The sequence below is a fragment of the Atractosteus spatula genome, chromosome 10 (genome assembly GCF_055471065.1).
Source record: "Atractosteus spatula isolate fAtrSpa1 chromosome 10, fAtrSpa1.hap1, whole genome shotgun sequence".
In the NCBI taxonomy this organism is placed as follows: domain Eukaryota; kingdom Metazoa; phylum Chordata; class Actinopteri; order Semionotiformes; family Lepisosteidae; genus Atractosteus; species Atractosteus spatula.
In genome coordinates, this window is record NC_142715.1 from 6,835,595 (window position 1) to 6,861,031 (window position 25,437).

The following is a 25,437-nucleotide window of genomic DNA, read 5'->3' on the forward strand; positions in this document are numbered from 1 at the left end:
TTTTCTTTATTTCAGCTGGGAGACAGGCGTCCCTCTTTATTTTTTCTTTCTGCTCACCTTTTTCATTCAGCCCAGCAGCCTGCATTCGATCTGTTACTCCCTGATCAGTCAAACTCTGAAAGAGCTCAAAGTCCTGCACCTGGGTTTCAATTATATCTCCTGCTGCAGATTTTCTAACTTTCTGCAGCATTACACTTCACATATTTCCACACAAGTTGTGAAGCATCCATCTATTAAGAAAATATTTTATTGATTCTGTTTTGGATTGTATAACTTATTTTCAAAGTAGAATGTTGAAAAGACTTATTAGTGTTTAAATCTCTTACTTGATACAGACATGCGGTCAGTATCCACTGTTAAGTACATGCAGGGCCTGAGACACAGATACACCAGATACACCAAACCAGGTTTCAGTGATTCAGTCTTCTGACACCAAAGCCACTGTCCACTGTACTGACCACAGCCCCCAGAAACACAGGAACACAGTCATTACAGCTACTGACCACTATACTGACAACAGCTTCCAGAAACACAGGAACACCATCATTACAGCCACTGACCACTATACTGACCACAGCTCCCAGAAACACAGGAACACCGTCATTACAGCCACTGACCACTGTACTGACCACAGTTCCCAGAAACCCAGGAACACAGTCATTACAGCCACTGTCCACTGTACTGACCACAGCTTCCAGAAACACAGGAACACAGTCATTACAGCTACTGTCCACTGTACTGACCACAACGTCTAGAAACTCAGGAACACCATCATTACAACCGCTGTCCACTGTTCTGACCACAGCTTCCAGAAACTGAGGACCATAGTCTTTACAGCCACTGACCACTGTACTGACCACAGCTCCCAGAAACCCAGGAACACAGTCATTACAGCCACTGACCACTATACTGATCACAGCTCCCAGAAACACAGGAACACACTCATTACACCCACTGTCCACTATACTGACAACGGCTTCTAGAAACACAGGAGCACAGTCATTACAACTACTGTCCACTCTAATGACTACAGCTCCCAGAAACACAGGAGCACAATCATTACAGCCACTGTCCACTGTACTGACCACAGCCCCCAGAAACCCAGGAACACAGTCATTACAGCCACTGACCACTGTGCTGACCACAGCAGAACAGCCCTCTGCAGTCACACAGTGATATGGACAGAGAGATATATAACAGGATCCGGACACAGGTGTGTGGAGGGAGAAGTGAAATGGGTGCTGATGGACTTCCTGTCACTCCACTGTCTCTTCTTCCCCATGGGAGGGACTAGCCATCCAATCAAACAGGTAAAACAAAATAAAAATTTCAGGTGTGCTTCTGAAGTGGAAATCTAATAAGTAAATTGATTCTTAAAAATGTAGAGAGCTTTGAAAAAAATATATTGGTGCTTTTAGATAATATATTTCAAGGATGTAACTGCTGTGCTACAGTGCGTGCAGAATTTTAGAAAACAGTTTGTCAACAAAGTACACTGTTTAGGTTAGTTTAGAAGACAATGTACCAAAACAATATATGCTGTCTGGGTCATTAGAATTAGCTGAAAGTAACCGATAAGCTTTGAATAACAAATCTAGTTTTTTTTCTCTCGCTCTATGATGTAATCTGTTTTCTCTTAGAGAAAGGGGAAGTTTTAGAAGGGACCAAGTGCTGAACTTTTTTACAGCGCAACGTCTTATAAAAACCCTGTACTGCTTGTAACAAATTGAGTCTCTGGTTGCACTTGGCGAAGTGGCAGCAGGGCTCCCAATATTGCAATATTGAAATAAAGACCTTACTCAGGTGAGAACTCTCTTTTGTGGCTTCCTTGATAGTTATATTTCCATGACAATTTGGGGGCTCGTCCGGGATCACAAACCTGAACGCGAACGGCTGCTGAAACTCCATCCGGACCCGGACAATTTTAGCAAATTGGACGAACCTCGGAGGATAAACTGTTTATCCTTCCAGAGACGCGTCTGGAGAATTGGCAGCTGTCTGACGTCAGTAAGTGATCCTTTAAAATTAATAGTTTGAGAAGCGAGCCACAGGGGTGTTCTCACGCGGGTTTGATGAGTCTGGGACTCATATAAAGAACTTATCTTAACACAGACGTGTGGTTTTTGCTCTGCGGAGTAGTTAATGTGATAAGGTTCTAAGTAAGGCACCGATCGGTAAAAATGGGAAATTAGAATTCAAAGACGAAAATGGGACCGAGTAGTCCAGCAAAAGTACATGTACGACAAATTCAGAGAAACAATTATAGCCTGGGTTAGAGTAAAAAAGAAATTTATGTTCATTAACTGTAAAGCTAGGGTAATAGGTGTAAGGGAACTTGCACATAATTTATATATGATAATTAGGGGCCCATAACTATGAAGGATCTTTGTAAGTGAATCAGAATGGACAGAGGAAAGTTGAATTAGGAAAAAGAAGTTTCCTGAAGAAGGGGAAACTTAGAAGAGAAGGAGAAGAAAGGAAAGAAATTGAATTGGAAAACTTATGTAATGGAAAGAGGAATCACAGAAATAATGGGAAGCATCAAAAAAGACTAGTCTTGAAAGTAAAGAACAGCAAGCTGCAGCTAAAGTCATGGCCATGCGTACTAAAAAGAAAAAGTCTCCACCGAAATTAGAAAGCAGTCCGGAGCCAAAGCCTTTTCACTTGTTTGTGAAATGCCAATGTGCACTTTTCCAGGTCCAGAAGGAACTCCAGCATATGTACATTGACATTGGTCTCCTAGTGAATTATTTGCATTAGTTAAGTCTTTTCCTAAATTGCCTGATGACCGTAAAGAATTTAAAAGAAAGGTAAGCCTTGTTCTTGATTGTCTTAAGCCTAATTACAGTGACATAACCTTGTTGCTAGATCATATTGTTCCTAAAGGTTTACAACGTCCTCTAAAAAGGAGGAGGCAGATTGGCGGATACATGACCCAAATGATGAAGAAGTGTCCATCTAAATTAAACCACACGGACATGGAGAGGAAAAGTTAGGCGGCCGATTCTAAAAAGAGGTAAGGACTCCTCTTTTCTAAAAAGTCCCTTGTCCTCTCCATGTTGCTGTGGTGGGTTCAGGGTTTTCCTGAAGCTGAAGCGAGTACAACAGAAAAATGAGTTAATGATGTATGTGTTTTAGATGCCTGTTTTGTGAAGGTGGGGTAGAAAAGGAGGGATTGCTGAAGGAATAGCATCTCGCCCTGCCCGTGCGAAAAAATCCAGGTGTTGCATCCTGGTACACGACTGCAGTACGGCTGAAGGTAGTAACTAGAACTGTACTCGCAGAAGAGCCGAAAATGGTAACTCGATTCAACTGTGTGTTTAAAGCCAGGATTTGGAACCTGGTCCGTGTTCCCGTATTGTGATAGTTCGTCAGTTTGTCTCGACTGGGGGATTCCGCGGGGCGCGTGGGAGACGTGAAAATGGTTTGGTGTGAAGGGAAAAAAAAGTTAGATTAATCCAAAGTGAAATTTAAAAGAAATATTGACTGTCAGACGGAATTTAGGCTGAACAGGAATGTAGAAAAGTGTATGAACCTTTGGATAAAAATATTTAGAGGAATATTTGAGAATTCAACAGAATATCATAGATGAGACGGAAAAATCCCTGATGGAAAAGCTAAAAGCAATGGCTGAACGAAACGAAGTTGTATATGTAGAAAAAGAAAAAGCAAAAGAAGAAATAGAACGCCTTGAGAGAGAATCTGGGAGAAGGGTGGGAATTAGTGTGGAGATTTTTGAAAGAGCATTACCCACCGAAAACTGGGTAGAGAAAAGTAACAGCATGTCAGCAGAAGGAAGTGAGGATGTTTTCAGATTTTACAGAAAGGTTTATAGCTTTATGGATAGTATACTCGGGGTTAGCCGATGAAAAGGAAGTGAATGAAGATACTTCCACAGTAATAAAACAAATTTACTTGAATGTGTTAAAACCTGATGTTGCCAAGAATGTACAACTATGCTTTCCTGATATTACGGAGAGCGGAGACAGATTTGATTTAATAACTCGCGAAGCATGCATGCAGAAGTGCGAGCGCTGCAAATGGGAGGTAAAAAGACTCCCAAGGAGGAGAAAAGGGAGCCGCCAGTTTGTCGAAATTATTGTGCGACTTTAATGTTATACCGAGATATAAAACCCCAAAGACAAAACTACTAATAAGCTGGTGTGCAGTTACTAAAAAAAATGTGTTTTTTGGAGAAATTGGAAGAAAGAGGCTTGATTTCACAATTAAAGAACATGTCAGAAGCTGAAACGAGAGCCGTGCGTGAACTAACAGTTTTAATCTAGTAAACCCCTCTGTAGCCTTCCTAAATTTATCTCAGGATTGAAATAAAAGTGAAATAATCTTACAGTGTGCAGTAACTGGGGGACACAGGAGCACATTTGTCCTGTTCTTCGACTAAAACAGCATAAAGATGTGATATAAAGTTTTCTAACAGGTAACAGGAGGCTACAGGAGAAGGAGTGCAAGGGTTGTGTTTAAAGCAGATACAAGCTGTCACAGTCTGCTTGGGAAAAGATGTACAGTTTCAACTACTGATGTGGGTGGGGGACACCCCAGACCTATTTTAGGCCCAGACTGCAGCATTTTATAAGGAATTACTGCATGAAATAGCATTTATGTAAACCTAACTCAATAGAGTTATGTGATATTGTGATTGTTTTACCTAATGAGGGAATCCATAAGGCCGGGCTACTCCAAGTACTGGATCTTGGAAAAAAAAAGGAGTATAAAACCAACTACGTGATAAAGCCAGGGTGAATGCCTTCTCAGAACGAACTTGTCTAGTGACGTATTGGTTTAAGGGGGGTAGTGCAGTCTAAAGACAAAATTGCCTTGACCCCTGCAGCAGAAACCTTTTTTTAATGTTTTGAGACAAGCTTTCTTGCAGGCACTGGCCCTGGACTGGATTCCCTCAGACGGATCATCTGTATGTAATCTGTATGTAAGTGAAAGAAATGGGTTGTGAGCTGCTGTGCTGGTGCAGGAGCATGGAGATAGGCATCGTCTGGTGGGTTATTATTATTCAGGACCCCTTGATGCGGTGGCCAAGGGGCCGTGTTTATGTGTTGTGCAGGCTACCTGCCTGGCTGTATAAACTGTGAATAATCTGGTGTAGAACTAGCAGACCGAATGAAAAGATTTAATTGAAACTTGTAAATATGCTAAATGGAAAATTGTAGCAATTTATATAGACTGTATATATACATTTGGTGTATGCCACAATTTTGGATGGCAGTGAAGGAATAGGGATTTCCCCAACATGGCAGGGACTCCAGTTAAGAATGCTGGGTTTGTCTCTGAACTGTTAGAAGCTTTGCAGCTGCTGACTGAAGTAGCTGTGGTAAAGTGTAAATCACATAATAAAGAAATGTTTCCAGTAACTCGAGGGAACAACTTTGCAGATGTAGCTGTCAGGTGAGCAGTACTTGTAGAACAGGAGTCTGAGACCCCTGTGAGACCTCTGTTGGTGAAAAGGGGACAGCTACAGGATATTCAGGCTGAGGCCTCTAAAGCAGAGAAAAGGACATGGTTAGAAAAGAGTGTGGTGCTGCCAGCACACTGGACGCCCTGCATGCCCTCACAGCCTAATGCCCTTTGTAGCTCGACAAATGCACTCTGTCGAACACCTGGGTGTGAGTCAAATGGTGTGCCGGTTACCCATACCTGGGTGGGGACCGTGTTTGAAGCAGTAGCCACTTATGTGGTATCTCAATGTGATGCTTATCAAAGGAACTCAGCTACAGTTCAGGTGCGGGTGCTACAGCTCAAAAGGCCTGCTCCTGAGGAACCTTTCATGCACTGGCAAATTGACAATTGTCAAGAGAAACCTGGGCTCTTATAATCTGTTTTCCCAGTGGGTTGCTGTCACTGCCTCTGTGTCTACCAAACACTTGATGATGGAGATAAGCCCTCGGTGGGCACTGACCTACCGCTTGTATTATGATCAAGGGACAGGCTGTGGCTGGATTATTCGGGGTGAGATGGACTGAGATCACCCTCAGTCTGCTGGAACAGTGGAATGAAGGAACAGAACTCTAAAAGATCGACTAGACATCAGACTGAAGGAACGCCATGGAATGCGGGCTGGATCAAACAGAACTGTGTAATAGAGCCTGTTTGATATCATCACAAGCCAATCAACAAAACTTCCTGGAGGTATGAATTTGGCTAATGAATTGTTGAATTTGCTAATTCTCTATTGTAGTATTGTAGGTTGTTAATTGAAGTGGTGCATGGGGCTGGTGAATAGGTGCTGGACGCTTGGAGACCTCCAGTAGAGGGAAGACACGACCTGATACCTGGCAAGTGGGTGTGGTGAGGAAGATATACCCTGCCAGATGTTGCAACCCTGCTGGGAAGGACCATATCAAGTGCAACTGACTACCGACTCTGCCATCTGAGTGACAGGATGAGATCGCTGGATCTACGCATTGCGCCGACACCGAACCACTGCACCAGAGACTGAGTGAACATCAATTATTATATTGTCACTGTTTCTGTGTTTGTTGAGCTTCCTGAGGGGGGGCGACAGTGTACCTGTTAAGTGTAAGGAGCTTTACTTTGATAAAATGGGGATATGGAATCAATACTTTATCAGTCAGCCACAAATAATAATCAGAGCTCATGTTGGGATTGTATTGCTATAAAAGATGCTCATGGGAGTAATCCCCTTTGATAGAGGTGATTATTTAGGTTTATTGGCATGGGTAAATAGCCCTGCTTTTTGTCTGAGTGTAACTCAGAAGTATTAGAATGGAAATAACTGTATGCTCCTCGCTATAATCACAGTTTTAGGCCATTCTCTATTAGGGTGATAGACAGCTGTTTAGGTGACCCAGCTGTTGACCAATCTTGTAAAAAAAAACCCTAAGAAAAATGCTGGGCTCCAGCCCACAGGGATTTACCTGTGCTGTAAGAACTAACGCATGAATAAGGAGACTGGATTCTGGTGAAAGACTTGAGGAAAAAGAAATGGTGTTCGCTCAGGTGGAGGGGGCCGTGCCAGGTGCCCTGAATTCATGCTTCCCACTGTAAAAAAGTCACAAACGAACTGAGCAAAGAGCAGGAGTGATGTCTCCACAGGGATAGATGGGGATCACCTGCTTGGGACTGATGTGCACAGCCTTTTTTCTTTTTATGTGGAAGCCTGTCACCACCCAGAAAGAGGAAGAATCTAAACGCGAAGCCTCTTTGTATACAAACTGGCTGAATGAAACTGATAATGAGGGGGATATGAGTAATTTGTAGTATAAATTTATAAATCATACTGTAAAGTTAAAGAAATGTAATGCATCTTGTTATGTATGTGCTTTAATGCCTCATTCTACAGCCTCACCCATTTCTCTCCTGGTTAGAATCACTGTTTGGGCCAGGGGGGAGTTACTAACACCGATTATAGGGGCTGTGATACTTGTCTTCCTGTTTTTGTGTTGCTGTACAAAATATATTATTCCAATGCTTTGAAATATGGTAATGAATATGTTTGCGCATCAGTATGTTCTGATAAGAACGCAAGAATCCGAAGTATGGGAGCCTCCTGGGAGTCCATATGAAGAATCTAACTTTTAATCATTTTCAAGAATAAAAAGGAGGGAATTGAAGTGGAAATCTAATAAGTAAATTGATTCTTAAAAATGTAGAGAGCTTTGAAAAAAATATATTGGTGCTTTTAGATAATATATTTCAAGGATGTAACTGCTGTGCTACAGTGCGTGCAGAATTTTAGAAAACAGTTTGTCAACAAAGTACACTGTTTAGGTTAGTTTAGAAGACAATGTACCAAAACAATATATGCTGTCTGGGTCATTAGAATTAGCTGAAAGTAACCGATAAGCTTTGAATAACAAATCTAGTTTTTCTTCTCTCGCTCTATGATGTAATCCGTTTTCTCTTAGAGAAAGGGGAAGTTTTAGAAGGGACCAAGTGCTGAACTTTTTTACAGCGCAACGTCTTATAAAAACCCTGTACTGCTTGTAACAAATTGAGTCTCTGGTTGCACTTGGCGAAGTGGCAGCAGGGCTCCCAATATTGCAATATTGAAATAAAGACCTTACTCAGGTGAGAACTCTCTTTTGTGGCTTCCTTGATAGTTATATTTCCATGACACTTCTAAAATGTCTTAGTATAAAAATATCCTGTAGGCATCTTGATAAGTTTTGTTTCTCTCTCTCTGCAGGCAGTGCTAATGTGAGACTGGTGAATGGAGCCAGTCCCTGTGAGGGCACAGTAGAGATATATCATGGTGGAGAGTGGGGAACAGTACTTCACTATGGCTGGGATCTGAATGATGCTGCAGTGGTGTGCAGACAGCTGGGCTGTGGATCTGCTGTTTCAGCACCAGGAGGAGCTCACTTTGGACCAGGGTCTGGATCAGTCCTGCTGGGTTATATCTCCTGCAGGGGGTCAGAGTCTGCGCTGAGGGACTGTGGAAACACTGAATGGAAACAGTATGGCTACCCTCATACCTATGATGCTGGAGTGAGGTGTTCAGGTAGGAGACAGACTCTTTCCAGTCTCCATCACTGAGGACTCCACTGATCTAGAGTCCATCATCATGATCCATCTGTCCATCCTCCCATTCCCACTGCTCCTGTCCTGCTGAGAGCTGAGACAACACTCCTCACTGTCATTGTGTGTCTTTTCTCCTTCTGGATTGTATTTCCTCCAGTGTGTAGAAAACATATTGAAAACTGTCTGAAACCCCCAATCCCACCTGTATGCTTTCTGTTAGGTTTTACTATGGACAAATAATGAGGCCAAAGGAAAGTCTGTAAATGTACAGTATGTGACCGTTAGATCTGTAGTGAACAAATGTATTCTTGGTCTTGATTTTGAAAACTCCAGTTTGTCCTCCTTGAAATTCACCAGCATCATTTTCACTCACAGTTCTGCTGAGTCTCTCTCACTTCTCCCTTTTCTCTATTTAAATTCAGATTCAAAGAGCTGTATTGATCAAAGATTTACAGCATTGACATTGAACATCAGTTGCTCTTCTCTGACATATTTACAAACATTAGAACAACGATCGCATTCTGTGAGATTGAGTGAAACAAATTAGTTACAACAATATCTAAAAACTATAGAATAAAAGCAATATGACTGATATGTATTCTCAAAAGACCTATTACAAAGGAAAGGAGATTTCTCAGCTTCCTGGTCCATTTGGTAGTCAGTATTGATCCAAGGATCTTATCTACTGTTTCTTTAAGAAAGCTGGGATATCTGGGTAACTTGTTCCATATTCCTACAATCCTTTAGCAAAGGGGCCCTCAGTTCTCAGTGTACATATGTAAGCTTTTTAAATATATATGAATACATTCACATTCTTAGAAAATAACTAAACAATCTGATATAACATCTCTGTTTCTCTAGGGAAAAATGTCCCTCTCCCTCTGTTCCATGTCTTCCAGGGGAGCTTGTGTTGAGCTTTCAGAAAATAAAAACACTTTGTAAATCAGTGTCAAACAGCTTTAGGATTAACACAAATACAGCCTTCATTTCCAAAGTAGTGTTTCATTATTTACAGAACAATAAAAACAACCCAAGAACATAACCAAAAATGTAGAAGCTAAACTTCTGAATGAGAATCTTCACATGAAGTAATACAACAGGCAGTTAAGCTGCTCACCAGCTCTGTTGCTCTTTAAAATCTCTCTTAAAAGTGATCAGTCCCTTCTTCTGCTCCCATCTCCTCTGGGTGAACTGCTTCCTGCTTTTAAATCTCACCTTACAGGTGACTGAGGATGGCTGATCATTCTCCATGGATTTGACAGGAATCACAAACTTGTCTTGTCTCCACATGCTCACCCCTTTACAAATCACAAAAGAATATATAGGCACTTTACCTGACTGGTCAGGTACTGTGATCTCTGTTACTGTTTTGATATTCCAGCTCATCGAGGGGTCGGACTGGTCAAGGACAGTGATCTCTGTTACTTTGTTCTGATATTCCAGCTCATCTAGGGGTCAGACTGGTCAAGGACAGTGATCTCTGTTACTTTGTTCTGATATTCCAGCTCATTGAGGAGTCAGACTGTTTAGGGACTGTGATCTGTTATTGTTTTGATATTCCAGCTCATCGAGGGGTCAGACTGGTCATGGACTGTGATCTCTGTTATTGTTCTGATATTCAAGCTCGTTGAGGGGTCAGACTGGTTAGGGACAGTGATCTCTGTTATTGTTCTGATATTACAGCTCATCGAGGGGTCAGACTGGTTAGGGACAGTGATCTCTGTTATTGTTTTGATATTCCAGCTCATTGAGGGGTCAGACTGGTCAGGGACTGTGATCTCTGTTATTGTTTTGATATTCCAGCTCATTGAGGAGTCAGACTGGTCAGGGACTGTGATCTCTGTTATTGTTCTGATATTCCAGCTCATTGAGGGGTCAGACTGGTCATGGACTGTGATCTCTGTTATTGTTCTGATATTCCAGCTCGTTGAGGGGTCAGACTGGTCAGGGACAGTGATCTCTGTTATTGTTTTGATATTCTAGCTCGTTGAAGAGTCAGACTGGTCAGGGACTGTGATCTCTGTTATTGTTCTGATATTCCAGCTCATTGAGGAGTCAGACTGGTCAGGGACTGTGGTCTCTGTTATTGTTCTGATATTCCAGCTCATCGAGGGGTCAGACTGGTTAGGGACAGTGATCTCTGTTATTGTTTTGATATTCCAGCTCATCGAGGGGTCAGACTGGTTAGGGACAGTGATCTCTGTTATTGTTTTGATATTCCAGCTCATTGAGGAGTCAGACTGGTCAGGGACTGTGATCTCTGTTATTGTTTTGATATTCCAGCTCATTGAGGAGTCAGACTTGTCAGGGACTGTGATCTCTGTTATTGTTCTGATATTCCAGCTCATTGAAGAGTCAGACTGGTCAGGGACTGTGATCTCTGTTATTGTTCTGATATTCCAGCTCATCAAGGGGTCAGACTGGTCAGGGACAGTGATCTCTGTTATTGTTCTGATATTCCAGCTCATCGAGGGGTCAGACTGGTTGGAGGCAGTGATCTGTGCTCTGGGAGACTGGAAGTGCAGCACGGAGAGACCTGGGGCTCAGTGTGTGACTCTGACTTCGACTGGCAGGACGCAGAAGTTGTCTGTCGAGAGCTGTACTGTGGGGTTCCCTCACAGGTGCTGAAGGGGGCTCATTTCGGGAAGGGGGAGGGAGAGGTCTGGACAGAGGAGCTCCAGTGTCAGGGAAGTGAATCTCACCTGTCCTTCTGTCCAAAGTCCTCCACAAAGACACAGAGCTGCACCTTGGAGAACGATGTGGGACTGGAGTGTTTTGGTAAGAGGAGAATAATCCATTTCATTTTGTTTTGAATGGAGCTCAAAACTGAAGCTTAGAAGAGAAACAGATGAGTGTTGCTATAGCTCTGTTTCAATACTGGGGATTGGTGTTTAACACTGAAAATTCAATACGCTGATCTTCTGATCAACAGTAACTTAATTATACCTTAAATTACCACCCTTGCTGATGAATAAAGTATTTCAGATTGAATTGGATTGAACAGTAGCACGTTAGTGAGGTACTTGTAGGACAGTAATTTAAAGCTCAGGATTGTAAGTAAAATTGAAAGTGTGATTGAGGGTTATTGCTGGTTGTTGTGTTGTGAAGCTGTGTCTCTGCTCTCTCCCCTGTCCTATCTGCAGGATACACAGAGTTCAGGCTGGTGAATGGCTCAGACTCCTGCTCTGGCTGAGTGGAGTTACAGTGGCTCTTCAGGGACTGGGGAACAGTGTGTGATCTCTACTGGGACCTGAGAGACGCTACTGTTCTCTGTCAGCAGCTGGGCTGTGGGGAGGCTGTAGCAGCGCCAGGACAGGCCTGGTTTGGACAGGGCAGTGGACAAGTATGGGCTGATGTGTTTGAGTGCCGGGGCAATGAGAGCCATCTCTCACACTGCGCTGTGTCTTCATGGGGGAGAGCAGGGTGCTCTCATGGACAGGACGCAGTAGTCATCTGCTCTGGTGAGAATGGGGTGTTTTAAACACAGTAACACCCCTTCTACTTAAACACAGCAGCACACTATTACAGTAGTGTGTACATCTAATAATAATAATAATTGCTTACACTCATATAGCGTTTTTCTGGACACTCCACTCACCACCACTAATGTGCAGCATCCACCTTTTTTCAGCATTTATTTCAGATCATTACACAAATACAGTGAGGACTAAAAATCAGTTTTATATTTATATTCAGATCACTAATGGTTATAAAATGATCTAAAATACAGTATCCAGTAACTAACAACTGTCTCATTTAATTAGTTCTTTATCCCAACAACTAATTCACCAAGAGGCTGAAGAAAAAGCAAGAGTCAGATAGTGAAGATTTATAAATTGTGTTTCTTAGCCCCACACATAGCTGACACTCCGCTGGTGAAACATCACTCCTGTGGACAGAAATGAGAAAAAATATATTCCTTAAATGATTTTATATAATTAATATAATAATTATATTAAATATAATAATTAGAGCCCAATTAAACAGGAGGCTGAAGAAAAAGAGTCAGAAAATCAAGGTTTACAGATGTTATGTACAGTACAGCTTATCCCCCCACACAGCTGAAATGATCTCCTTCCATCTCTTTTACAGCCTCAAAAATCAACAGAATTTCACCTGGAGCAGGTAAGCAGAGAATGAGGACTGTCTTTATCACATTAGTGCTTTTTTAATTGTAGTTTTATTACTGGTGTTAAATTGCTCATCTGACACACAGCTCATACTCTGATTTCTCTCTGTGTGTTTGACAGGTTTCCCGTCTTCAACAGTTCCTTCCTCACTAACACCAGGTATGAACTGGCTCTTGTTCTGTATCTACAGGGCTCTCAGTGTGTTGACATCTCTGTTGCTCATTTCTATCCCAGATTAAGCTGCAAGGCAGCAGGTGTGTGTGTGCGGTTTGCTCTGTGTCTCACACACACAGTCTGGGTCTTTGGGATCTACAGCAAAACATGTGAAGCTATTGTCTCTGTGCCCAACAGTGGATCACAACAGTAACACATGTGGTGTAGTGCTGATGATCAGCACGGAGTCTGTTACAAGTATTGGATATATTAAATTAATCAAAAATCAAGAAACACTGTACTTGTACTGTATCTGTTCAGGTGGGTAGCTCCGTCAGCATGCGTAGGCTGCAAAGGAAAAAGTAAAAGGTTTATTTCATGCTGAAAAAAAAGAAGAAAGAAAACACAACGTTTCGGTTCTTACCAGGTAACATACCCTGTCTTACCAGACACCTTACCTTACCAGACACCTGAAGAAGGCTCCACTTGTTCCTTTGTACTGTATCTGCTATGCTTGTGCTTGTACTGTATCTGCTGTCCCCAGTGGCAAGAGGTGATGTTCAACTTCTAACAGTAGACCGTCTCTACCTAGAGGTCATCATTGTGATATCTTAGTACTGCACTGACTTCTGACCTCTGACCTCTAATTCTCTGCTCCTAGGCCAGCTGTCCATCAGGCTGGTTGGAGCAGGAGGCGACTGTGCAGGGAGGCTGGAGGTTTATCACAGTGGCTCCTGGGGGACAGTCTGCGATGACTCCTGGGACCTGGCAGACTCTCAGGTGGTGTGCAGGCAGCTCCAGTGTGGGGCGGCCCTCAGTGCCACAGGGCCGGCCTCCTTCAGCCACGGGACTGGACCCATCTGGCTGGACGAGGTGGGCTGTCTGGGGAATGAGTCGTCCCTGGGGGAGTGTCCCTCAGCATGGTGGGGACAGCATGACTGTGGACATAAGGAGGACGTGAGAATCCTGTGTTCAGGTAGGGGAGCTAACTACAATTATTCTACAGTTACAAGTGTAGCGGCAATGCTTGTTAATAAGACAGAATTAAGCGTTGGTATGCTCCTAAAGGAGGCCTCATCTCACCCTCCATCTCTGTGGTGCAGCCACAGAGAAAGAATTCATGCAGGCTGATTTAGGATGTTTTCTTTTGATAAGGTTTCCTAGGACAGCTCCCAAAGGGGGATGCACTTAGCTAAGCCTGGCTATCATGATCAATGGTCATCCATTGGCGCCTATCTGTCTAGGGAGTGCCAGATGGACATCTGGACTGCATTCCTAAGTGTCAGGAGTAAGTGACTCATATCTCACCTTGATCAACCAATCAGGGACTGGTCGGGCCGAGTAACCCACGTGGGACTCTGATGCCCATGGAACTTTCAGCCAATCAACGAGCTGAAGTTCCTCCAGGTAAAAACAGGCAACACAGAGATTCAGAGAGATTCAGGGATTCAGTGGAGACTTCTGTGGACAATTCTAAAGGGAATTCAAAGAAGGCTCCCAAGGGCAGGACATTCTCGCAGCGCGCCTCCTGACCATCCTGAGACTCAGCCCGGACAACCACGGAACGGCCAGTGTGTCCGAGAGCCAAAACTTTCCTTTGTTCTAAGAGTCTAGAGCGGAGGTTGCCAGAGAATAACCAGAGGATCCACCCGAGGTTAGCACCAGCAGCAGGCCTCATGAACAGGTCGGAACTGTGGACAGCTGAATCACTATTCAGAACTAGCTCTTCATCAGAAACGAACCGGTCCTCTTCCTGACTTGCTGGGACCCACAGTCATCTTTTCTCCTGTGCACAAACTTTGCTAGTTAAAGCCAACAGTGAGCATCAACAGCGCACCGTCACAAGCCGCACAGCACAGCCTGGCATGGAGCCAGAGAGCGCGGATTGGACAGCAACAGCCTGCAACTGTTTCTTTGTGCCCGCAGGAGATCTGAATCCCCAGAAATTGGATGAGTATTCAACTTCAATGCATTACAGCTCGAGAATTCAATTGTTATCCAAACCAGTTGATATCAATTTAATTCCTAAGAGTTATGTACTTGTTTTGAGTATCTAATGTAGAAGTTGTAACCAAGTTCACTTTACGAAACGGTCTAAATGAATAATATACTGAACGTATGTCCTCTTGATATATGTAACTCTTTGTAACTGAATGAATATATATCTTTTTTATTCTGATAACCCTCTCGATAAGATCTGTTAGGTTTATATGCATATTTTATGTATTAATAAATGTATCCTCGTGTATTAGTACCTGTGTGTGTGCGTTGTTTGAGTTATGTCGCATGGTTGGATTCTAAAGCCATCAAAAGAATTAACTTTGTGATTTACTGCTACAATTAATAATTGTCACAGTAAATGCCCAAACCCTACAGAACTGGTGCCTTCAGAGAGCCACTAAATTTACATTTTGGCTATGACTACATTACATATTTGGCGTCCCTGAGCCGGTTTTCTTACACAAGGATCCAGATTCTTTAATCCCACATTGTTAGAACCATATGACTTTCACCTGGAGTGTCTTGATTGTTTTAACAAGCTGGATTCAGGATTTTAAAACGAACATCTGTATTTCAGACACATTTGTCACCACTCATTCACATTGTTTTGCAGTAAACAGATAAAGAAATTCTGGCACTGAAGCTGCCAGCTTCAGAAACTCCCCTCCACCAGCAACTTGAATATGTTGAGTGGACAACTCATAATCTCTGTCCTCTATGATGTCTAGGACTCAATCTGTAAACTCTCCCCATCAATTTGACCTGTTGTCCTTCATCCTCAAATGTTTCATCTTGATTTGATCCAGGAGTCTTTTACTCTTGGTGTTGAATGTCAAGCCAATCTTCAAGTTCTCCTTTCACAGCGCTGCCTCAGTCACCCTGACTTGTGTTGCTGCTGAATGGCCAAGGTGATCGGAATGATGCTGCTGATTTGCAACGTTTAATTAAGCTTACAGTCACTTAATTGTTCAGCATCATTTCTCATCTCAGATAGGGCTCCATGTGTGCTGTTCAGGTGCTGAAATCAACATGAATACATACTCCTGGCACCTTTATGTCAGCTGTGTGATTGTAAAGCTGTCATTGCATGAATCCTGAAATTACTGGAAGTACACAGCAACTGGGACTGTTTACTGGTCACATTGTTTGCCTGTTGTTTCTTACCAGTTCAGAATGAAACTCAGGATTTGTTTCGTTTGACTTTCCCTGATGTCTTGGCAGATCACACTCTACTGAGACTGTCTGCAGGCTGTTCAGGACAAGCAGAGGTTTACTATAACGGCACCTGGGGCAGTGTGTGTCAGAATGGCATGACTGACTCCACAGCTGCAGTGATCTGTAAACAGCTGGGCTGTGGAGACAAGGGCACCGTCAGAGAGACAAACTCCAGGCTGAGCCCGGATCCCAAATGGCTGGACTTTGTCTCCTGTCCCAAACACGACTCCACCCTGTGGCAGTGTCCCTCCCACGCCTGGGGTCAGAATGATTGTGAAGACCGGGAAGTGGCTGAGATCACCTGCTCAGGTACAGAGTGAAGAGTGATGCTATCTTCCTCTTGAGCAGCTCTACAGTGATTGTCTCGTCATGAGCTTTCAACAGAATTCTTAGCAATGTACAGTGGTGTGAAAAAGTGTTTGCCCCCTTCCTGATTTCTTATTTTTTTGCATGTTTGTCACACTGAAATGTTTCAGATCATCAAACAAATTGAAATATTAGACAAAGATAACACAAGGAAACACAAAATGCAGTTTTTAAATGAAGGTTTTTATTATTAAGGGAAAAAAAAACCCAAACCTACATGGCCCTGTGTGAAAAAGTTCAAGAGTTCAATTTCTCTAGCCACACCCAGGCCTGATTACTGCCACACCTGTTCTCAAACAAGAAATCACTTAAATAGGACCTGCCTGACAAAGTGAAGTAGACCAAAAGATCCTCAAAAGCTAGAAATCATGCTGCGATCCAAAGAAATTCAGGAACAAATGAGAAATAGAGTAATTGAGATTTATCAGTCTGGAAAAGGTTATAAAGCCATTTCTAAAGCTTTGGGACTCCAGCGAACCACAGTGAGAGCCATTATCCACAAATGACGAAAACATGGAACAGTGTTTAACCTTCCCAGGAGTTGCCGGCCGACCAAAATTACCCCAAGAGCGCAGCGACGACTCATCCAAGAGGTCACAAAAAACCCCACAACAACATCCAAAGAACTGCAGGCTTCACTTGCCTCAGTTAAGGTCAGTGTTCATGACTCCACCATAAGAAAGAGACTGGGCAAAAATGGCCTGCATGGCAGAGTTCCAAGACGAAAACCACTGCTGAGCAAAAAGAACATAAAGGCTCGTCTCAGTTTTGCCAGAAAACATCTTGATGATCCCCAAGACTTTTGGGAAAATACTCTGTGGACTGACAAGACAAAAGTTGAACTTTTTGAAAGGTGTGTGTCCCATTACATCTGACGTAAAAGTAACACAGCATTTCAGAAAAGGAACATCATACCAACAGTAAAATATGGTGGTGGTAGTGTGATGGTCTGGGGCTGTTTTGCTGCTTCAGGACCTGGAAGACTTGCCGTGGTAAATGGAACCATGAATTCTGCCGTCTACCAAAAAATCCTGAAGGAGAATGTCCGGCCATCTGTTCGTGACCTCAAGCTAAAGCGCACTTGGGTTCTGCAGCAGGACAATGATCCAAAACACACCAGCAAGTCCACCTCTGAATGGCTTAAGAAAAACAAAATGAAGACTTTGGAGTGGCCCAGTCAAAGTCCTGACCTGAATCAGATTGAGATGTTGTGGCATAACCTTAAAAAAGCGGTTAAGGCTCGAAAACCCTCCAATGTGGCTGAATTACAATAATTCTGCAAAGATGAGTGGGCCAAAATTCCTCCACAGCGCTGTAAAAGACTCATTGCCAGTTATCGCAAACGCTTGATTGCAGTTGTTGCTGCTAAGGGTGGCCCAACCAGTTATTAGGTTTAGGGGGCAATCACTTTCTCACACAGGGCCATGTAGGTTTGGATTTTTTTTTTCCCTTAATAATAAAAACCTTCATTTAAAAACTGCATTTTGTGTTTCCTTGTGTTATCTTTGTCTAATATTTCAATTTGTTTGGTGATCTGAAACATTTCAGTGTGACAAACATGCAAAAAAATAAGAAATCAGGAAGGGGGCAAACACTTTTTCACACCACTGTATATCCAAACAAGTATAAAAATAAAGGAAATACTATTGTTGTTCTTCACTATTTTCTGTGAGTTTGATTTTGTATATGATCATTAATCTTTGAAGGTCCTAGAAAAGAAGCTGACAGAAGCACTCCAGCCCCTCAGGAAGAGCAGCCTCAGCGGTACTGCCCAGGTGAGTTCAGTGTGTAAAACAATCAGAGAACAGCCCTGAACTGAGGAACAGTAACCATACAGCTCTCTTCTAGAGCCACTCAATACCTCACTGATCTCTACTACAGTCACTCAGTAACTTCTCTGCTCTCTTCTAGAGTCACAGAGCTGAGGATGCTCAGTAACCTCACTGTTCTCTTTCAGTCCCGCTGGCTCTGCGCCTTGTTGGAGGCACTAACTGCTCTGGCCGGGTGGAGCTGCAGTATGAGGGCTCCTGGGGGACAATCTGTGACGACTCCTGGGACCTGCAGGATGCCCAGGTGGTCTGCAGACAGCTGGGCTGTGGGGATGCAGTGAGTGCAGCAATAGAGGCCTCATTCGGACCAGGGAGTGGCGCCATCTGGCTGGACGAGGTGAACTGCAGTGGCAGTGAGCTTCACCTGTGGGACTGCTGTCACTCTGGACTAAATCAGAGTGACTGTCGGCACAAGGAGGATGCAGGGGTTACCTGTACAGGTGAGGGGAGTCTTAGCACTGTAGGTGAACAAGGTAGCAGATTGATGGAGAAGATACACTGAAGCTACACATATTCTATAACTGTTTAATATCTAATTGAACCAGCTAGGATCATCAGTCATAAAACTAGGATGTTGTGTAGCTCTGTGTGTGTGAACAACACTACTCTTCAATTCAGAACCTGACTTCTTTCATCTCTGCAATCTTATGTTTTACCTCAAGAAATAAATATATTTTTTATCAGCTCCACCGTGGATTCAACTTGCTGTAAAAGCAAAGGAAAAATAATGACAAATCTCCTATCTCTTTCACAGGTTTTTCAGAGAGAAGAGCCAGTCCAACAACAGCTACAGGTGAACAGAAATCCTCCTTGTCATTGATATCTCCTGTCTTCTTGTCTCTTCAAATTCCCAGTGTAGCTGTAGTGTCTCCTCTCCTCTCTCAGTGATTTTCTGACAGTGTTGATGTAGCATCCTTTACAATTCTATGTTGATATTGGATTAACCCCGAGGTCCTAACACCTCCTGATGGGAAACTTAGGGAATTTAATGTGTTAAAGCCTGTATGAGCCCACTAGCACAACTCCTCATCCCTGTTCATCCCCTGTCTCCTTCTCCCTCAGGCAGCACCAGGACAACACCCCAGACACAGCCGCTGGGAGGTCTGTCCGTCTCACCCCTGGCCCTCCTGCTGATGGGGGCTCTTCTCTTCGTGGTGCTGGCCCTGTTAGTGGGGCAGCTGATCCAGAACAGGAAGCTAAGGAAAGGTAGAGAGGGAACTTACCATCCACATACTGACCTCTAGTGGCCATTACTGTCACACAGAACTGATCTATATTGGACTTCAGGAAAACAATCTTCTCTAAATGATCAATTACATTCTGTCTAATTTAATGTGGATTTTGGATGTGAACAATTTAGTAGGGTAGAGAAAATGTAGGAAAGAGTGTAAGTAATTACAAAATCTGAAGAAATTTGCAGATGTGTAGAATTATAACATTGATATGCACAAATATTCAAAAATGTTTAGCAGTGAATTGATTTGCTTGTACTCCTTGTAACCCTGAGTGTCTGTTTCCCTACACAGCCCTATCTGAAGGAGCACTTGCCCCCTATCATGATGCCGTCTACGAGGAAATAGAGTACAAACTGGCCAGAGAGGGAACCTACAGCGCCCCCAGGAGAGGTGAGTGGAGAGAGTGTTCAGGTGTGATTGATCTCCACCCTCTGAGGACAATCTGAGGATGTACACTTGTAGAAAATGTCACTCAGCTGGTTTCAGACAGTAATTTTCTTTCTCAAGAGGTACGTCAAAGTGAGTAAAGAAAATCAGCACAGCACTGTCCCTGATCTGACTTATAAACGCAAACTCTGTGTTACTGTTCACACCCTGGCTTATCTCCCAGTAGAGGACAGTGAGACTGCTGTCTGACTGCAGGTATTAGTGATCTGTCCTCCTATTCACAGGGAGATTCTTCTCTGACGAGCTGCCCTCTGGATACGATGATGTGGAGGACAGTGAGGGAGACCCAGTACTAGGTGAGTGGAGATGGAGTCACGGGACTCAGTGTGGTAGTGGGGGATCTTCAGTCCAGTACTCACTCTCACCTCAAACCAGGCTGACATTTAGAGAACTTAAGTAGATAATCCTGGGTCTTACAAAAATGACCACATGTGTTTGTGATACCTTATAAACTCTGCTCATTGCTAGCCTGATCTCAACAGATCACAGAGGCTGAGCAAAACAAGACCTGGTCAATACTGGGATGGGAGACCTTTAAAGAAAAGTCAGGATGCTGACTAATTGGTGTTGATTGAGTAGGAGATGGTGCCTCAGGTCCAGAATTCAGTACAAGTTTCCCAGTGTGATGACTGGGGAAGAGTATGCTGTAGAAACTCTCTTTCAGATCAAATGTTAAATCACTGACCCTAGAGTTGTGCCTTAATTATACACCACAAAGCATTTAAAAATGTACTTCACAATAACCAAATAGAAAATGTGACTTACTTAATTTACTTTCTGTTTCATACAGACAGTACACACAGACATCAAAGTGTTATGAAAGACTAAAGTTATTGTAGCTATGTGGTGAAGTAAGTCAGAGTCCTGAAGTGTAAATTGTCTGTATCTCTGTGTGGTTCAGAAGAATCAATACCCTCTCTGAAAGAAGAGGCCCCAGAGTACTATGACGATGCTGTAACTGTACCTCAGAGCCCAGATGCCTTGTCAGGTGGGTTATTTCAGTCCAGTCACATGGAGAAACCCTGCACCAATCCGTCTGTATTATTGTGCTGTTTGGTTCCCCTTCCGATATCTCAAAGTGTGCACATCACTACTTTCTCTATCCAAATACAGCCATCATTCACTGTTCAAATCTAGTTTTAAATTTATAACGGAAGTGAATAGGAGTGGAAAAAAGGATCCCTGATCTCCTGTATTTAAAGTCCGGTGTTTTAGTTCCCAGTGTGGTCCGTTTGGTTATTCTCCCTCCTCATTGGTTCATTAATTCATCCACCTTGCCGTATTACATCATTCATGATCAGCTTCTTGACCAATCAGAACTCACCTTCTTCGGTATTTAACTTGGAGGTTTTCAGAACGTAGGGGCCGTTTTGCTCAACTTCGGTTCTGCTGGGCTCCGCTTCAGCTTCTTGTTCCTCTGTTTTCGTTCGTTTTGTTTTGTGTTTGTGTTTCCGTATGGCTTCAGCTTTGTTAGTTTGTGTTCTTCTCCTCCTTGTACTTTAGTTTATTTGTATTATCCTTTGTTTCACCATTACCTTGCCCAAACATGTTATATCAACCTCTGTGCTCTTTTGTACCCCGTTCCTTGTGTCTACACTCGTTTTCCCTTATCTGAATTCGTAGCTCACTTGTGTATTTGCGTGAACTTTTGTTTAAAGGGTTAGTTAAGTTTGTTGTTGTATTTAAAATCTGATGTGTGACAGTGAAACTGTGCTCTGTGTGGTTCAGGAGAGCTGATGTCCTCTGTGAAAGAAGAGGCTCCTGAGCATTATGATGATGTCATCACTGTGCCCCAGAGCCCAGACACAGTGTCAGGTGAGTTATTATAAATAAGACTCAGGAGTACCCTCTGTACCAGCCCACAGTAGCCTTTGTCATTAGAAATGAGTTTCAACCTAATTTCACCCCACCAAATAAACACTAACTTGAAAAGAAGAGCTCTCTTACAGGCCAGCCTGTGTCAGAATGACAGAGACATTACTGACCTGCTCTTCTGTTCACAGAGAGACTCCTCTCTGATGAGACACACTCTGAATACAGTGATGTGGGGGACAGTGAGGAAGATCCCACTTTAGGTAAAGGGGGCTACAGCCAGGGTGCTCAGTGTGGGTGAAGTAGTTCAGGTATGGGAAAGATGACCCCCAGTAATCAATCTCTGTGCCACTCTCATCCAAGACAAAGGGACATCAGGCATTTTGCAGTAGTAGTGTCCTGCAGGGATAAATAACAGCCAATACAGGCTAAGAGACTGTACTCGTACAAGGTTAGATCTCATAGATCAGAGTTTCATTGAAACCCACCTACTGTCATACCCAGCCAATCAGATGATTGAGATTGATTGGCTGTTAATCAATTCAGAGAGAGTGAGGTCTGGGCAGAGCAAAGCTTTATATTCCCCAACACCAGGAATTGTGTTCTCTGACTGTGGAGAGAATTACTATGTTCTGAAAATACTGTAGTTTTAGAGAATTTGTGTGTCATGAACAGAAATAAAATCTGCACTGAATCAGGAATTCATCCTAAAAGATACAATTTTATTTGAAAAAATGCTTAATTAATGTTTTTTGACTACAATATTGTAAAAAACTATTCTATATACAATAACTAACACTAACAGCCATTTATATCAAAGCAGATCTCTCAGATATGTTCTATTACACTTGTAGTTTCTCATGCATGCTATGGTTATATCAATAAAATGTATATTGTTTATTTAGAATGCATGTGTGTCAGACTGTGATCATCAAGTACTGTAACAATTTGCTCTTACAATTTCAGATTGTTCCAGCAAATTAAAACCCCCATTCACTATACTGTTGTGACTATGGAAGTGTTTTTAAAAAAGGTAGATACACCTGGCTAGAGTCAACATTTCCAATTCTCATGGACTTCAATGCAAGGAGATGTTAGCTGACATGTAGGGGTGTAAGATTCAGTGATTAAAGCAAACATAATTTTTACCTTAGTGAAGTTCCTGGTACATGAAAACTCCTTGTCCAGATCAAGCAGAAAGACCACAACAGAGTTTAGTATTTGAACCGCATTAAGAGAGGTTGCCATTCTGTTGTTTTTAGAAACTTTAATGTCTTGTTTAGAGATGGCAAAAAAACAGCCTCTCCTGGCATGTGGGAGCATTTTTAGAAGATAGGCTGCCATTCGTTTTATAGCATCCGGGTTCATGGAGAGGTGTATGTAGGTGTAGGTCATATTCTGTTTGGTTTAAAACAGCAGCTATGTCTCTCCTTTTGGCCTGTGTAGGTATTTTGTAAATGTTGAATACTTGGTGGCAGTTTGGGTTTTTCTGGGTGGTTAGGATGTAGGTCTCTAAAGCACCTTGTAAGTAAATGTGTACATGTGTGCTGTATGTTTATGCCATGTGTTGTTTAGTGTGTATATTGTCATTGTTAGCAAACATTTGTTTAACGAATTGTGCCTGAACTATTCCTTTTTTTCCCCATAGCTGTGCAAAAGATCAAAGAACTCATCTTTCTCTAACACTACCAAAAGCTTGGACATATTCTTGGCAAAATCTTTACAAGTTTGGGGTTATGATTATTTTAATTATTATTTTATCTAGTCACTTCTGATATTCACCATTTTCATAACTCCAATTTGTAACAATATTATTTTAATAGCTGACTCATTTGACAAACCATGTTAGTCAAGGCCTGATTTAATTAAAACATTAATTTTATGACACTATCTATTTCCACACAGTTAATAAACAATTACTTCTTATAGATTTTAAAATCACACATATACAATTTCAAAAATACATACTGTACCCATGATTACAAATGTATGGGTCTAATTTTAATGACCTCCTAAACCAAAAATATCAGCTAACAGAGTTATCCCTGTCCCTCAGCTGTCCACTGCCTGTCTCTGAGTCTGTCTCTTTCTGTCAGGTGTCCCCCACACTGGACCTGGAGTGGACAGGGTCCTGCCCACATTGCCCTCTGAAGAAGGAGCTCCTGCCCCTGACAAGACTGACTATGACGATGTTGGGGATGAGTCTCAGGAAGAGGATGGGTGCTGTGAGACTGACAGGGCTGTCTGGGAGAAGCTCGTCCTGCAGGTCTAGACACAGAAGAGCTTCACCAACAGAGTCACACAGCCTTAGAGCAGCTCTGAGCAAATGTTTATAAATTTTATTAAAGTTTTGTTTTGCAATAAACTTTTTAGAAACATTTTTGGTATGTGCTTTCTAATGTTTCATATTAAGACTATCACAAATTAAGTAGCTCCTGGCCACTCACAATGATAATATCACCCCAGCAGAAAAGGAAACTGAAAGAGGTGTGACAAACTGACATTATAAAATTCATGATCATGAAAGAAAAGGCCTTTTTAAACTTGTTTCCTAAAATGGCATCAGAATGTTTTTGGACTGTAAGAGGAAACTGGAGCACCTGGAGGAAACTCATGCAAGCATGGGGACAACATACAAGCTCCACAAGGATAGCACAGCATATCAGGAAATAATCACAGAACTCCATCACTGCATGGTAGCAGTGTTAACCACTGGGCCACCTGTAAAATAAGTATACTTCCAAAACAGGAAGAGAGTGTGTAAAACAATATTCTATATACTTTTACTCTGGACCTTTAAGAGTCCATTTAACCTTTTGTCTGCTGAAGATGTTAGGAAGCCTGCTTTTAGGGAAAAAGGGAATTTTCTAAAACTAACAAGTAATTATGTACAGGACACATTTCTACATATAAGCAAAATAACAATAAAATGTGTCTTAGCTTCTCTAATAATGTGAATTCTATAATACTGACAGAATATTGTACTGTATTCTAGAGTCTGAATAATCACCAAAGCACAATTTAGGGATTTGGGTGACACTAACACAAGAGGAAGACAACATGGAAATCCACAAGGTTTATTTTCCAACAGTGTCACTCAATACTACATCACAGAGGCTGATCTATTCCCCCTCATTATGTAGACTGACATGCTTGTGATGAACTGTTCTCCTGTGATAGTTAGCTGCAATCACCGACTCAGGCATGATGTTCATACTCCCTTCCTCTTCCAAGGAGGACTGAGACAGAAAATCAGCGACTCAGACTCTTTTGTCCACTCCCAGAAAGCCAGGACACTTAATTGCGAGGCTTTCTATTCAAGTTAGAAAAAATAAACTTCTCTAAATTAAATTTTATGCCGCACAGAGAGAACTTCTTCCATGTGGCTGGTTAGCTCAGCTGGTTACACCAATGTGTGGGTCTGTTCCCTGTATGGGCCCAAAGATCTCCTTCTCTTTTGCCAAAATCATCTGTCTTGATATTTCTTTCAATGTTAATTAAAATGAGAGGCTGGAATTAGTAGCTCTGAGTGATTGAATTGCATTTTCAGTGGACAATTTTCAGTTTCTCTCTTCAGAGAGGTGTAACGGTTGATGGTGAGAAAGAGGATTGCAAAAGTTGGTTTGCTTAGTTGATGTTATAGTGAGCGGCTTCATTGTATGACGTATTATGATTTTTTAATATATAACTATATGAACTCAGTCAATTAAATATAAATATAAAATAAAATACTTA

General features: G+C 42.3%; 2 protein-coding genes across 2 annotated transcripts; both read left to right on the top strand.

The window, feature by feature from the left end:
* Positions 1–8,103: 8,103 nt before the first annotated feature.
* On the top strand, positions 8,104–16,034 carry LOC148824648 (scavenger receptor cysteine-rich type 1 protein M130-like). The gene is given in 7 exon segments (XM_088926163.1): positions 8,104–8,494; positions 10,978–11,292; positions 11,658–11,975; positions 12,607–12,639; positions 12,765–12,803; positions 13,459–13,754; positions 16,020–16,034. Coding segments are annotated over 7 exon segments (1,407 nt in total).
* A 74-nt stretch (positions 16,035–16,108) lies between these two features.
* Positions 16,109–24,080, top strand: LOC148824649 (antigen WC1.1-like). The gene is made up of 10 exons (XM_088926164.1): positions 16,109–16,322; positions 18,086–18,154; positions 18,337–18,648; positions 18,963–19,001; positions 19,271–19,414; positions 19,735–19,833; positions 20,115–20,186; positions 20,792–20,878; positions 21,619–21,705; positions 23,799–24,080. Exons 1-10 carry the CDS (start codon positions 16,109–16,111, stop codon positions 23,972–23,974), a joined length of 1,299 nt encoding a protein of 432 aa, XP_088782290.1. The 3' UTR covers positions 23,975–24,080.
* The last annotated feature ends 1,357 nt before the right edge of the window (positions 24,081–25,437 follow it).

Bases quoted from the DNA above. Each gene is read 5' to 3' on its own strand.
- LOC148824649 (XM_088926164.1), top strand. From the start codon at position 16,109: ATGACTGACTCCACAGCTGCAGTGATCTGTAAACAGCTGGGCTGTGGA. The intron at 19,834-20,114 runs GTGAGTGGAGAG...TCCTATTCACAG, and splicing joins CTACAGCGCCCCCAGGAGAG to GGAGATTCTTCTCTGACGAG. The intron at 20,879-21,618 runs GTGGGTTATTTC...TGTGTGGTTCAG, and splicing joins GAGCCCAGATGCCTTGTCAG to GAGAGCTGATGTCCTCTGTG.